This window comes from Xiphophorus hellerii, chromosome 5, assembly GCF_003331165.1.
Source record: "Xiphophorus hellerii strain 12219 chromosome 5, Xiphophorus_hellerii-4.1, whole genome shotgun sequence".
NCBI classification, from domain to species: Eukaryota; Metazoa; Chordata; class Actinopteri; order Cyprinodontiformes; family Poeciliidae; genus Xiphophorus; species Xiphophorus hellerii.
This window is the reverse complement of record NC_045676.1, coordinates 17,502,803-17,517,573: the sequence shown is the minus strand read 5'-3', so window position 1 is coordinate 17,517,573 and position 14,771 is coordinate 17,502,803. Positions and strand designations below refer to the sequence as shown.

The following is a 14,771-nucleotide window of genomic DNA, read 5'->3' as shown; positions in this document are numbered from 1 at the left end:
ATTTATATGCAGCTTTCTTTTGTCAATACATTATGCAGCTTTGTTTTTCTGCAACTATATTTTTATCCAGCTGTGCGCATCTGCAAACTAAAGGTTTGATATAGGTCTGGGCTTTGATTGGGCCATTCTGATACACTCATTGTCCTGATGGATGTAAACCTCCAATCTCAAGTCTTTTGAAGCCTTTAAAAATTTCTTCCAGGATTGTGATATATCTGGGTCCATTTGTCTTCCTTTCAGATCTGCACAGTTTCCTTGTCCCTGATCAATGAACATTATCACACCATAATACTGCCACTACCATGTTTAACTGCAGGATTTGTGAGTTAAAAGTAATGAGGAGTTAGTTTTCCTTCACAAATAGTAATTTTGTTTTTCAGCCAAATATGTAGCTTTTAGTCTAATCTGAACAGATCATCTCTTCTGCATGTTTGCTGTGGTGCCATAAGGCATGTGGAAAACTGTAAACAGAACCTCTTGTGGATTTCTTTCAACACTGACTTTTCCCTCTATATGAAAGCATGTCATAAAACTTTTTCAAGTTTTATTTACTTCACAATTATGACATTTTACATTTTCTTGTAAAACAAATAAAAATTGTGACAAACTTTTCTAATTGTGTTTATTTTATTGCTCTTTTGTATTGCTCTTACATGGATTTTAGACAGGTTGTGTGTGTGCGGGTGTGTGTGTGTGTGTGTGGGGGAGAGAGAGAGCTAGCTCTCTGTGTAACTTCATGTTCCCTCACTCCCACTGGGCCACACGAAGGGTCCTTGGCTCCGGCCTCACTGAATGGCAGATTTGGGCCAATTAAACTGAAAAATAGGAGCAGGTAGGTATGCGTGGATTCAAACACACATACCTTGACTCTCCTGTATCGCGCCCGGGTCAAGCCTGACAACACCCAGTGGATCCACCCTCCTTCCTGATGTCTACACACACATTAACTGAGTTATTTTCATTCGTTTCACATCTTGCTACAGCAGATCTGCATGTTCTCTATCAGCGCACAAATACACACCTCATCTTTATATAACTTAGTGTTAGGCACACAAACATATCCACTGCAGAGGCACCTCCAACTTTCTTTTTTTTTCCCCCCCTTCATGCAATTTCTTTCTTCTCCCTCTGGGACAGCTGGTTGATCCAGCCCTGCACAGATTTCCCTTCAGTCCCTGTCTGCCTGGGAATATTCATATCAAACATTGCTTGGATGCTCTCCTGTCCTGCAGATTCTGACTCTGAATAAGATTTCAATGTCACGGCATTAGTGCATCCATGGCCAAACACCCCTTTTTACTCCAATCCCCCCGGAGATGCAGCAAAGTGGAAGCCCTTGGTGTGTTTTCACAAGCGTTCAAGGTTATTCTCCAAAGCAGTAAAGGGCAGTCATGAGCTGTTTTTTATTTATTTATTTATTTTTATTTTTGCTTTTTGTTTTTGTAATGAACGTCTTCCCAGCCCGCCTGCTGCTGCACCAGCACACACAACCGCAACAGAAATTCTCAATCCTTCGTCGAGGAGCCCGTTCAATTATTCATACTGCTATTGCGGTGCTCTGGCACAGAGAGCAGGAGAGGGGAAGGGAGCGGGGTGGAGGAGGAATGAGGCGAGAATAGGAGAGGGAGGAAGAGGTGGAGGGGAGCGGGTTTTATCTTAGAAAGGGGGCATCAGAGATGGAATATGTATGTATTCAGAGGAAGAATCTGCATCGGCCGCTTGCTTCTGCATCACCTTGCCTATTGCTCTAACTTTAGTTGCTCCTTTTGTTCCAGCCTCACAAGTGATCATACTGACCTTGACTAAAAAATCTGTCTTTGCTTAACCCCTGCAGGAGGATACATCACCCCACTCACAGTTCACTCCACACTTTTCAACCCCCCAACCCCTCCAAGGAATAGGACTGTGAAAGACAAGTCTTATATCTCACCCAGAGCATCTTCTCAAAGCTCTTGTCCTGCTCATCTTCACACGACGCGTTCCTCCTGTCTTTTTTGCCTCTTTTAACTTCCTCTTCTTTTTATTTTCATGCCGGTTTTTTTTTTTCTTTTCTTCTTGCCAGCTTTGTCAGTGCAGTAGAGTGCTGTGTGAGAGCTGCCCACTCCCCTTCCTCTGGAGGAAAAGAGCGGGAACATAAGAGAGTAAAAAGGATTTATGGCAAATGAAGGGAGGGCGAGGGGAAACCAAAGGAAAGAGCATGCGCCAGTCGAGTCATGGTTACAGTGAGAGAAATAAAGATGATGAAGGTGGTGGAGGAGAAGGCTGAGTGGAGGAAACAAGGGCACAGTACAGAGCAACCCTTCAAAGAGTTCAAACCATTTGGGTCTTTGCCTCAAACTGTATATTTACAGCTGTGTTCAAAACAACGTCAGGCCTTCAGCACTAATAAGAAGAACCACTGTTTTTGGTAGAAGTTACACTTTTACATGGCAAACAATTCATTGGCAGAAAACCATATGTGCGGCTGATTCTGTGTAAGTGAATCATTTATTCAGAGGTTAAATGTTGAAATTAATAAACAGGCAAACAGGTGTCAACCAGGTGGTCCTAATCTAAAGATGAAAACAGCAGATGCCGTCTATGCTGGCTGTCATTTGTTCCTCTCAAAAACATTTCAGTTCACATAATCAATCAATCAATCAAATTTTATTTGTATAGCAGGTTACTGTGACTAAAAAGTTAATCATGTAAAGCGTATAAAAATTTCAGACATAATCCTAAATGATTGAACATGTAAAAAAAATGGAAGAAAATAGAAAACCACCATTCAAATGGATACAATGTTTACATTTGTGATGTTAGGAAAGAAAATATTTTTACTTGGCATGTGTCTAAAGGAAGGAGTTTATGTAATTGGTTACTATGGACTGCTAACTCTTTGGGGGGAAAATGAGGCCCACAGCATCACTGAGCTTCCACCATACTCAACTGTGGACATAAAGTGATTTCTAAGAAAAAGCAGCTCAGAGATCTACATTGATATTTAAAAAATGAAGAAACTCTGGCAGTTATCAAAGTATTAGAGTCATTTTGTGCATCAGGTTGTTTAACTTTAAAAATGGCAAAACGAAAATAGTGTGAAATGATTACTCTTAAGGTCCACATTATGTTAACACATGGTGAATGTGAAGTGAGCACTGGCTCAGGAAAAGGCGTCAGTTCAACAGAAAACTCAAAACCACTGAAACAAAATAACATCTTGGAAGTGTAAGGAAAGACCACAGAAATGAGGATATATAGATGGGTTTTAACTCAGCAGGGCTACAGATCAAACACACCCGCACACACTCATATTTCAAGCGTTATAAGAAAATGCCTGAAAAATGGGACTGTCTCATACATTTTTTAAAGAATAATCTAAACGTAGGAGTTTTCCTGTGTTTTTATTGTTCCAGGAGTAGTTCTGGTCTGCAGCAGCTGGCTTAGACGTCACTGTTGTAGCAGCTGCAGGTCATTGCATCAACCTAATGGGATGTGTATAAGCCAAGCAGACAGACTTCATATAGTGCTTCTGCAAACTGGTAAGATGGACAGTGTTTGAAATTGGGAAAAACTTCTGTTGGGAAAAAAAAATAACTGAAGAACAAATAGTTGCATGACAGAATAAACAATTTAAACACAAAATACTGCATTCATTCATATCTTTGCCATCAGCCTAAACAATTTTCATTGATAGATTAAAAGTAAAAGCCCTAAAGACAGAAAAGTTCTCAATGGTTTTAGTACTGCAGACCCACATGCCCTTATTGCACATAATGTAGCTAACCCAACATTACTGTAAACATAGAAAAAATTAATAAATGAGCTCAAATTTCAGAGGTTCTCTGGAATACGATCATTTGCATGTGAATGAAGTGGATGGATAAGTGCCTCTACTTAAAAATCTATTTCCATCACACCATAATGGATGCTCCAAGTTGCTGCAGCGACACCAAGGCAGGAACCAGTAATGGTTTTACGGCTGTTGGTGCCGACATGGACTTTCTTTCCTGGAATAATTTATGATGTGCTTTTACAAAAGGCCACACTCTGGGGAGAACATGAGGGAGAATGTGGAGTTCAGTAGGACAAAAGAAATAAAGAACTGTTCCCACTTCCTATTCACTGAACCACAACCATATTGTGATTTCGTTCCTCCAGGTTCAAATTCTTTAATGTGTGATTTTAACCAAACTTTTGGTGACAAGTGTTTATAACCTTTTTCCACTACAATGTACAGATTTGTTGAATAAATCTTGACTATGAGAATCCTTATATAAATGAACTAATTTGCTAGGATAACCTACTTAAAATTTTAATTCTAGCTGGAGACATGCAAGATTTTTGCAAGAAAGAACTTGCTCCCTTACAGATTTCTTCTGTTCTTGTCCAACAATATTTTTATATTGGACAACACAAGAACTTGAATAAACACAAAATGCTTTTTTAAAATTATTTCAGTGAGGGAGGAAGTGCATCCAGACCAATTTGACTTTGCTCAGGAAAGTATTTGCACATACGCCTAATGCAGTTTGTTTCAGTTGTTTGGTGCGAATCATTTTCGACATTTGCAAAACGGTAAGTGCATTTCTCGAAACTATTCGTACAAATAGCAAAATAGCATGGATTACCTGCAAAAGCAAAATCCCTAGTTCATCTCTCAAAATTAAAAATTGCATTTCTTTCATATTGTGATAGCCTGCAATAACACAGCTCTAGTTTCTGCCTCTTCTCTTTAAGAGTACCGTTTCACACCTCTCTATGAAGGTTTTTTTTTTTGTTCTTATCCTCGTCATATTTGGCTGGTTCATGGGACACTGCTGTAGTGGACCTGTGAAGCCCACTGAGACAACTGTGTGATGCTTTGGCTATAAATAGAGAGGAATTACACTTCAGTTGTTCAAAAAGAGGAAATAAAGGAGGCCTTCATCCACCTTGAGCCCAGGCTGCCCAGGAAGCCTCATTATCCCCCCTGCATCCTTCCAGGAAGCTTCTGCTGATCGGTAAATGCCACAAGTTTCACTCTCAGCTGTGAGAGCTTTCACCACAGGGGAGAGCGGAGGGATTAGCTTCTTTTTTCCTTTTTTTTGTGTGTGTTGGGAGTTTGATGTTGGGAGTCCACTTTTAAGGGCCTGTTTCAATCCCTGTGACTGGTTCAGCTCCACACCAAGCAGCCTATCAATACCGCATCACTTCATCACAGGCCAATATTTGACACAGTGTCAGCAAATATTCTTTTCTTTGTTATTTATTGAGCAAACACCACCAAAACCCTCAGTTCAGGAAGCGGTTTTGTTACCCTAATCTTAACAAGAGCAATTGCGGTGGCTCCAAAGTGAAGCATGGTCTGTGTCCCGCCTCTGCCACGGGGGACAGCTTATGAATTAATGAGATGTCAGCCAAGGTGTCACATCTTTATCCACTCAATCTCTCCAAAAGAAAATAACAACCCTCACAGAGGAACTGATGCATCGTAGCACCATGAATCTTGCGGATTGACTCTGGAGGCCTCATCTTAAAATGTACATGCTACTTTTTTGGCACACGAAGTTTATCTTTAATTAGTTATTGAGGTGATTTTGGTTATTATTAACTCAGTTGTGATGTGAAGAAACGCAAAATACACAAAGAATGACTCCAATAGAGTGGTGGGATGAGTCCTGTTGAGTGTTTCAAGTTTAATTTATCATCTAATATCAAAACTAACTAAAGTAATTGGATGTTTTAGAGATACTGGTGATGTTAAACACCAGTCCAGAAAATGTAATGAAAAAGAGTCATTTAGAAGTGCAGCTTGGGTAGATATCGGAGCTGAGGTGTGCATTGAATGACTCTTGATTGCAGGATGACTTAAAACAATAAACAGTGCTTTGCACGCTTTATCACGACTCATTTTGTTGGGATTTTATGTGATCGACCAATACGGTAGCTTAGAAATGTGACGTGGAAGAAAAAGCACACTTTGTTTTCAACTTATTTTGTGCATGGTGGAGACAGAAGCAACAGCAGCAAGGCTTCAGGAGGCCAGCAGAAATTGACATGGAAAACAGCAACCACCCTGACAAATAGCGAGCTTTGAGAAATCGACCATCAGTTTCACCTCCTAACTTTGAACATTTGTTTGCTTTTTTCACTTTAGTTTTCCTTTGAAAAACTTTGCTACCATATGTCTAAGGTCTCCAACAAGAACCACTGTGTTTGTTTGCAGTGCCAGATGATGAAATACCCTGGGTCATGTGATCCTGCAGGCAAAACCTTATGAAACATGTTTCACCTGAGCAGCAGAACAACCTCTCACTGCTCTCTGCCCTTCAGGCAGGTGTTACGCTGAGTGCCTACGGTGAAACTATACTGTAATCAGTTGACTTTCTGCGTCTGCCAACTCGCCTCGTCTGTTTTCATCATGCAAAGTTGTCAGTCCAGACTGCTCACGTAAGAAGTGGCTTAATCTTCGAGACAAGGGTTTAAAATCCTCCTTTTGGTTGGTTGGATCTATTTTTGGTCTGTCTGCTTAAAATTCTGTACAAAGCAGAGTCTGGCGCATGAATGCAATCACACTTCAAAAATATCTTCCATCACTGCTCTGCAGCTTTTTGGCAGACAGGCATCTGCTGTATGCAGTGATTATGTAGCTGGGTGTTGTGTGGAGTGGTGTCAAAAAGGTCAGACGGGCTTGTGTGGTCCGCCGAACGCAGCTAAAGCTTTTGTTATTATTCACTGAGCGGTGCATTGAGAGAGATGAGCCTTCTGGTCTCAGAGTCTTACATCATCATGAAAAGATTGTTTTCTGGGAGCACAAAACAATGCTCTTTGGAAAAGTTTCACTTTCAAAAGTTTCATTCAAAGGTATTTTATGCGTTCTCTCCAAGAGATGAATGATTGAAATGGCTCATTAGTCCTTCTTGAGTCTTCACCGGTGTTTGCAAGCAAAACAAAGTATTCTTAAGATTTAAATTACACATAAGAGGAGCTTAGGATCACTCTCTCGTGAATAAAATCACCTCACCTGTTTTTATACGTCTTCCTCAGAAATTGCACGAATGAATCACCGACAGCTGCTGAGAATCACAAGGAGATGAAGGGTCGATATGCTCTCTCAAAGAAAATCCACTTTAAAGTCATACTGAGATTTAAGATTTATAACTAAGAAATGCCTGCAACTAAATCAGTCTGTGATTAAGCTTAAAGTGATCAAATTTAGACAGCTTTAAGAACATTTTGGCCAACTGTTCATTCACAGAAGCATAACAGGTCATCATGGGAGTTTGGTTGTTTGACCCAGATGTATTATATTTATCTGAAGAAGGCATTCCCATGCCCCTTGAGAAATTTTGTGGTGTTGCTGCCGGATGGTGCGCGGTGCCGCAAATGTTATGAAGGGGTTTCTGATCCCTTTAAGCTCAAAGCAAGAGTAGCGTCTGCTGCGCACTCAGCATAAAGTCGATCCTGTTCCCAACAGACTTTTTTTTTCGGCCCTGTTTCAGTCCTTCAGGATGTGAAGCCGAAGTGATGGAGAGAGACTGCTGGCTGGTTTGGTCTCAGGGTGTCGGCTTTGCTTCTTGAAGATGTTGTTGTTCAATTTGCTTTTTCAACCTCCAGCGTGTTACTGAAGAGGCTGGAGTCAGAGGAAGCTCCTCCAAATCAGAGGCCAATGTTCACAACCTGAAAAACATGGACTGTTCCCTAGTGGTTTGGGAGTTCTGGCTTTTCATCCTGATCATCCAGATCTCTGTCCAGACTCTGAATTACTGTGACCAGGTATGAATCATGTGCGAAAGAACAGGATCCCAGCAACAACCAGATGAAATTAACTTTCCCTTTTGAACTCAGAACTTAGGGACAACCTGAGAAGATCTCATGATCTGTGTCACTGGAGGTAATAAATGAGATGCTGTTTCTGAAAGCCGCAGGTGTTTAGTTGTCCGATGGGTGTGAAGCTCAGTGACAGCTCATATTAACCTTTCTTGCTCTGGAGAATCTGGAGCTGAAAGAAAGATGCTGAAAGATTTAATTACCATATTGAACAACAGCACATACAAATTATCAGTAAATCAGAGACTTCTTCAGCTCTGATCCTGGAAGAAGAACTTTAGCTCATTTAATTTTGTTCATTCGAAAGGTAAAACCTCTGTTGTGTGGATACTTAATATGGCCCTCTAATAGACTCTGCACTGTCAAGAAAATGCATGGTTCCTTTACTCTCTTTTAATTATGAAAGTATTATATTAGAAATGAGCAGTTTTGGGAACAAGTCCTAACTAGGAAAGATCTGAATGCCAAAATGAGACAAATATTATGTTACTCACGGTACATCTAACATCAAATGAGGAGATTTGTGATCAGAATCCCTCCAAATATTATTCACAGTAAGATTGACTTGCTAGACTTTCAAGAATCAAAGCACAGTCCAGATGTGGGTTTTTGGTATTTTATCATGCAGGGTATGTATTTTGGGAAAGCAGAGAGTTGGGAGGGGATGAGAGCCATGCTTCCCTCCCAGGAGCTTTAACCTTCCTGACATTTACACATGACTGACATGAGCCTGAAGTGTGCCCTCATGCGCTGAGATAATTTCTCAAACTGTCAAGCTGAACGGAGGGCAGACTGCATAAACAGATTCAGATTTAAGCACTGAAGATTTTTCACTTCAAAATTCTGCACTAAGTTGTGGTTTTTTTTGTCATACATAATCCACATAAAACACATTTGGATTTCAAAATCAAAGGGGAATTCATCATTTTTGCAAGGCACTATATAAAATGAAAGTTTTAATCATAAAAATTTGTCAAATGAAAGTGCCAAAAATGTTGCTTAGCTTTATATACACAACATGTTATGTGAGGTACATCTTGCCATTAAAAGTGAATTTGTGGTTTTTGTTTAATCAGATGATGAAAGGCTGATAGGACCAGCCATGTTTCCCCTCCGGCTGCCTCCGTGACTCCAGTGCAGGCATGGGGCCTCGCAGCAGCAACAATAGAGCTCATTGCTTCCACTTTTACAAGAGACACTGCTACGCTAACAGGCATCTGTAAACCCCTCTCTGCCTTTTCAGGTGCTCCCTCTCCTTCTTCACTATCTAACGTAGAGGAACACCCAGGGTCTGTTTCATGCACATAAAGCCAGAGATACTTTATGACATTTAGTATCACAATTTTATTACAAAAATTAAATTTTTCATCTGTCAGTTTTGCCATGCTTGGAGCATATAACAATACAGTAAAAAACCCAGACCCAGAGAGGATAGTAAAGCAGATTTCAACAATGCTTTCACAGCACTCTTTCAGTCATGCTGTTACTATACAGACACTGTAACATTCCTAATACAGAGTAGTACAAACACCTGCCAAAACACATCATGTCAGATAACAAACTGTAAGTAAATCACATTTACCAACGAGAGAGAACAAGAAACTTAACCCAGCTCAAGAAACAAACAAAAAAATAAAGGAAAAACACAAACTAGTAAACACTGAATTTGCAACTGAAAACATACCAAATGTGCTGAATATTTGTACCAGCCCAAGGCACCCAGGCTTTGTAGCAATGTTGGCAAGTTCACGACATTCTTACAGGGAAAAACGTGAAGCGAACAATGATTACAAATCGACTTTTACCCGCAGTCTGACTTTTTGCAGTGTCCTTCCTCCTTTGCAGTGTCCTCTTTGTCAGTCACAGTGCAAGTTCCGGAGGGTGGAGTGGGTGTGAGGGTTGGGAGGCAGTAGGGTGGGAGTGTTTGGGTGGTGGGCTAAGTGATGGAGGGCCGAGGAAGAGGAGGCTAGGGGTCATTAGGAGCTGTACCGCATCGGACATCATTTCACAGCGCCAAACACTGACAAAAATTGGATGGGCAGCATAATCTCCCACTGCCAGAGGAAACAGGGAGGGAAGGAGGGCTGATGGGACTGATTACGTAATTCCTCACTTGGATTGTGAATGGTCGAAACATAAGGCGCAGATTGCCAGCTGCCAGTCCAAGACGAAAATAAGCCAGAACGAAAAGCTTAGGTGTGCTTTCAACTGAACATCCAAGAAAAAAAACAAAAAAACATCAGATACCAATTTTGAGGAATGAGATTTTCTTTTTTTTCCTCCCTCTTCTCAAGTTTGGATTTGCTGTTTTTGCACAGGAATACCTAAGAGTGACATAAATCCCAGATTTAAGCTTACCAATTACTCTCTAAACAAAGGTCAAATGAGGACAGGAAAGACAAAAGCTCAGAAATACACGGAGGCCTGTTTTTTCTGAAACAAGAAGCTGCGACTCAGTTGATTGAGCTGCACGGCTCGAAGGTCCATTTGGTGGCGCCACCAAATATTTCAATGTTGCTCTCTGTCCAGGAGAAGACGTTACCGACAAACGCTTTGCTGTTGCAGTTTGCCAAGTTGGCGATTTCAGTGGCTGAGAGTTTCCTGTTCCAGATGTTTAAGTGTGCGAGTTCACCAACATATGCTTGTGTTGCATCAAAGCCTCCACCCAGCGAGTCCTGTGGAACAGAACAGAGCACTGTCAATGTATGAACCTAGCTTTCAAGAACTTTCACATTTTGTCTCATTACAATCATAAATTTCAAAGTATTTCACACAAACGGCGAAATGGAAGAAAGCTGACGTCTAATATTTAAAATGTGAAATTTGTGGCATGATTTTCTGATGCTAATCATGTCATTAAATAAACTAAAATTCAGTACAAACAATTCTCCTCAAAAAGTCACCAAAATAGCAAATGTATCCAGCCTGTCTGGATCATTAAGTCTTAATCAGGAAATCAGCCAAAATGCCTAGAGTGACTTTATTGAATCTGCAGAGATTCACAGCTGAGATGGGACAAATCTGGACTTGATGGAACAGCATCAGAAAGTAAGGCACTGTTGAAATAAAACCATAGAAGAAGGCTCATTTACAGGTAGCTCTAAGGGTAACACTGGAGGGAGGAGCTGCAGACTAAAATAGTTATGCACTCGATAAACCTGGCTGGGAAGTGTGGGGAGTATAAAAAACGTTGCTGGAAGAAAGTCATAAGAAGTGTTGTTTTTAGGTTCTCCACACACCATGTTGGGAACCAGGTGAAAAGGAAGCTGGGTAAAGGTGATGGGGAGATGGGTTCAACCAAATACAAAGTAACCTGGAACAAAATCTGCAAAAAAGTTGCAGAAAAATGTAACTTATGCAGAAATTCACCCTAAATATACAGCCAGACCTACGCTTCAATGGCAAAGATCAATAATGTTTGTAAACAATATTGTATTTTTCTGCTAGTTCACCATTATGCATTGGAATGTGTTCAATCCGTCACATAAATCATGAGGTGAAGGTTGATGAATACTTTTTCTTAAAGTCCTGAATTTAAACATTAAAATATGATAACAAATAGTTTTGTGGTGGAAAAATCTTTAACAGTTGTTGTTATGAAACAATGATATTATATCAAGTACAGCTTGTCCTTAAACAAAAGTTCATTTTGCACCATAAAGAGAAAGTGGCAATATAAATGAGAAGAAATTAGCTATTACCAAAGTTCAATACTACTTTTGTGTTTGCTAATTGAACTCTGGATCTTTAATGAATCATGCTTTATCCAAATTCTCAGAATGAAAATTATGCCTCAAATCTCAAATGAACACAGTAATTAGACAGCTAAAGCTTAACCGGACTCCTCTGTAAGTGTCCCCACAGTCTTATTTTGTGACTATCTCCACCTCTAATCTTTCTTGCAAAATTAAACAGATAGATTAGTTAAAGGGTTGTTTCCATAAGACGTCTGCGAGGGATTTGGGAGCAGAGGTTGCAGTTAGAGATGTTTTTCTTAAATAAAAAAAGGAGTATTCACCTGCTCTTGTCCCAGAACCAGCACTCCATCTGCTTTGATAGGGTGATACGGTGCCAGATTCTCTCCATTACCCTGCTTCACTCCATCCTGGAAGGCCTCCCATATCCCGTCGCGAATGGTCCACGTGATGCAGAGGTGATGCCATTTTCCATCGTTGATGTTGAAAGGCAGTTTTGCAACCTGAAGAGAGGAGATAATCTCCTGAGTGCACTGTCTTTTCATGCTGGTAACAATATCCTGTTCAGGCTACACAATGGTATGAATGATCAACACCCTCTCATCCTTCTGATGAATCACTTCCTCTCTCACGTGTCTCATCTTTTTTGTATATATATATATACTGCTCAAAAAAATAAAGGGAACACTTTAAGTGTTAAACACCTGTTTAAGTGTTCCCTTTATTTTTTTGAGCAGTGTATATATATATATATATATATATATATATATATATATATATATATATATATATATATATATATATATATTATATATATTATTTTATATATTTATATATATATATATATAATAGCCTCTATTGAGCAATTCATCACCTGATATTATCCTGGTTTTGGTTTGGCCATTCTCATCCAAGCACAAAAAAAGCAATAAAGCATTTTCCCACAGTTTGGACCTCTTCTACCTATTTTGTGGATAATCTCAATCAGCCATAGAGTCTAAATCCAGGCTCAAACTGACCTTGTCGTTGATAAGGAACTCCATGGGGTTGTTCCCCCACTCGATCAGCACCAGCTCGTTGGCTTGGCCTGGAACTGCGTAGGAAAAGGGCGTCCCCAGGCCAGGTGAGGCGCTGGACTTGATCCACAGACACACGCTAAAGGAGTACATCTCCGGGAGAGTCCTCTTGGCTTTGGCATACATGTAGTTGGTTCTAAGAGGGAAGGTGAGCTGAAACCTGTCTGCTGGCCTGGTCTCTTTGCCTGCAGATGAAAGAGATAAGGAATTATTTTGTTGATTATATAATCCCTAGCATAATGTAATTACATTCATATTGCTGGAGTTAACTTACAGAACCTCTAAAAGGAGCATGCATCTGTCAATTTCGCTTTACAATGAAAATGTTTATATTTACATAAACAGTAATGCTAAAATATCACAAATATTGGCTATAATTATGTTTAAACTGGTACATAATTAAATATCTATATGTACTATTAAGTAGGTAACATTTTTAAAAAAGCATTAGAACATGCTGAAATTCTGTTCTGGATTTTAAGTTTGGTTGCCACCCTTTAAGTTTTAGTAATTAGTTTGAATTTGCTTTAACTGGAAGACCTCCATACAATGCAGGTTTTCTAATTACATCACATTTCTGAAAAAAGAAATAAGCCAGGGTGTTGCAAATTTGTTCATTTGCATTATCACTGTGTGTATTTTTTTTTCTACTTTTGAGATTTTTTTTTTGCTGATACAGAGGATGTCTCCGTCTCCTCCCTCTTCATGGCTCTCATTTACACCATGAGCACGCGCATTTGCGCGTGTCGAAATACTGAAAAGACCCTCTGCTCCAGAATGCGCTAGTGCCAGGCGCGCCCTTCAAACTTTCTCTCTACCTATGACTTCTGCAGCAAAGGTCCGCTTTGAAAAATATGACCTCTAATGCAAGTTTGGTGATTCATTGACAATGAGACACATCAACTCAGCGAAGCAAAAGAGAAAACAGGTCTGGAGACGTGAAATGAACGCTGGTTCAGCTGGAGATCCTGTGCGTAACGCAAATCCAGACGCACCTTTCTCTAGGTCGGAGATCCGGTCGTGCAGAGAGGAGAGCGTGGTCTCCACTTTGTTCCTCTGGTCGCTCTCGTTCCTGTGTCCTGGCTTGCTTTCCTCAATGTTGACCCGGGACAGAACCTGCTTCTCCATGTCATCTATCTTGTTCTGCAGCAGATCCTTCAGGCTGTTCGCCTGCGCGCTGTTATTTCCTCGGCTGTATTGCTGCATTAGACAGGGGGAGACAGATATGGAGTTAAAGACAAATGGAGAACACCATCTTGGTTTCTTTACTGCGATAATTTTCCTTTAAATTAATATAAAGAGGTAAAAAAAAAAAAAAAAAACATGTGTTACTAACTCCCCCGAAAATTCAGGATACTTCCTTTTGGCTAAATAAAGCAGAGTTTAACTCAAGGGGATCGTTTGAATGAACTTTTTGAGCTGTGAGCGCTTCTCTCGTCAGCCTACCTCCAGATTCTCCAGTCTCTGTTTGAGCGTCTGTAAAGTCTGTCCCAGCTGCGCCAGAGTGTCTGCGGTACCCCGAGATACATCCCCCATGGTGTTCTTGCCCCCCGGTCTCTTCCCCCCGGGTCCCGCCGCCGCCGGGAGGCTCTGACTCTCGCAGCGGCTCAGCTTGGACGTTAGCTCCTTGATTGTCTCCTTTTGGTTCACAATGGTCTCCTTCTGCTGCAGCACGGTCTCCCGCAGCTGAATGATTGTGGTCTTCAGGTCTTCCGCCGGTCCGCTGTTCTGCATCGCCGCGGTGCACAAGTCCACGTCTTTGGGAACTGACGTGCAAATAAACTGAGTCTGTCCAAAGTCCTGCGCGGAGCCCTCTGCAGCAAACAGGCAAGAGAGGAGAAAAAGTTTCCACGAGAATCCCTCCATGGCCCCGCTCCTCAGTGAAAGCCTTCGGGTGTTAAGAGAGAGAGAGAAAGAGGTTTCAGCACCGCGGAGCTGTCCACTAAAAACTGTGCGGCGCTGCTGCTGTGCGCGCTTTATATAGCGGACATGAGGGAGCGCAGCCTCACCGCATCACTGAGGGGAGGCAGCGGGTCCTGCTACACCTACTGAATCCTCCTTATTTAAGGTCGCACTACGTGTGTTTGTGTACACAACAGAAAACGTACAAACAGGAGAGAAACAGAAAAAAAGGATTCCTTAATAAATCAAAGCCTGAAACAGGTGGAATACGCGTTTAGTCAGTGCTTTCTTCATGTATAAGGATAAG

The 14,771-nt window shown here is 40.9% G+C and overlaps 2 protein-coding genes across 2 annotated transcripts in view; one reads left to right on the top strand and one right to left on the bottom strand.

Annotated features, from left to right (window-relative positions):
- The window catches only part of LOC116720634 (endonuclease V), a 59,441-nt gene extending 58,830 nt beyond the window's left edge, over positions 1–611 (top strand). The window contains exon 11 of the transcript XR_004339432.1: positions 241–611. The gene's annotated coding sequence lies outside the window, so the exon portion shown is untranslated. The remainder of the gene's footprint in view (positions 1–240) is intronic.
- An 8,504-nt stretch (positions 612–9,115) lies between these two features.
- Positions 9,116–14,527, bottom strand: LOC116720583 (neuronal pentraxin-1). Its single transcript, XM_032563934.1, has 5 exons — positions 14,009–14,527; positions 13,558–13,762; positions 12,506–12,747; positions 11,810–11,989; positions 9,116–10,466 (listed from the first exon to the last, which is right to left on the bottom strand). Exons 1-5 carry the CDS (start codon positions 14,426–14,428, stop codon positions 10,245–10,247), a joined length of 1,269 nt encoding a protein of 422 aa, XP_032419825.1. The 5' UTR covers positions 14,429–14,527; the 3' UTR covers positions 9,116–10,244.
- Positions 14,528–14,771: the final 244 nt, after the last annotated feature.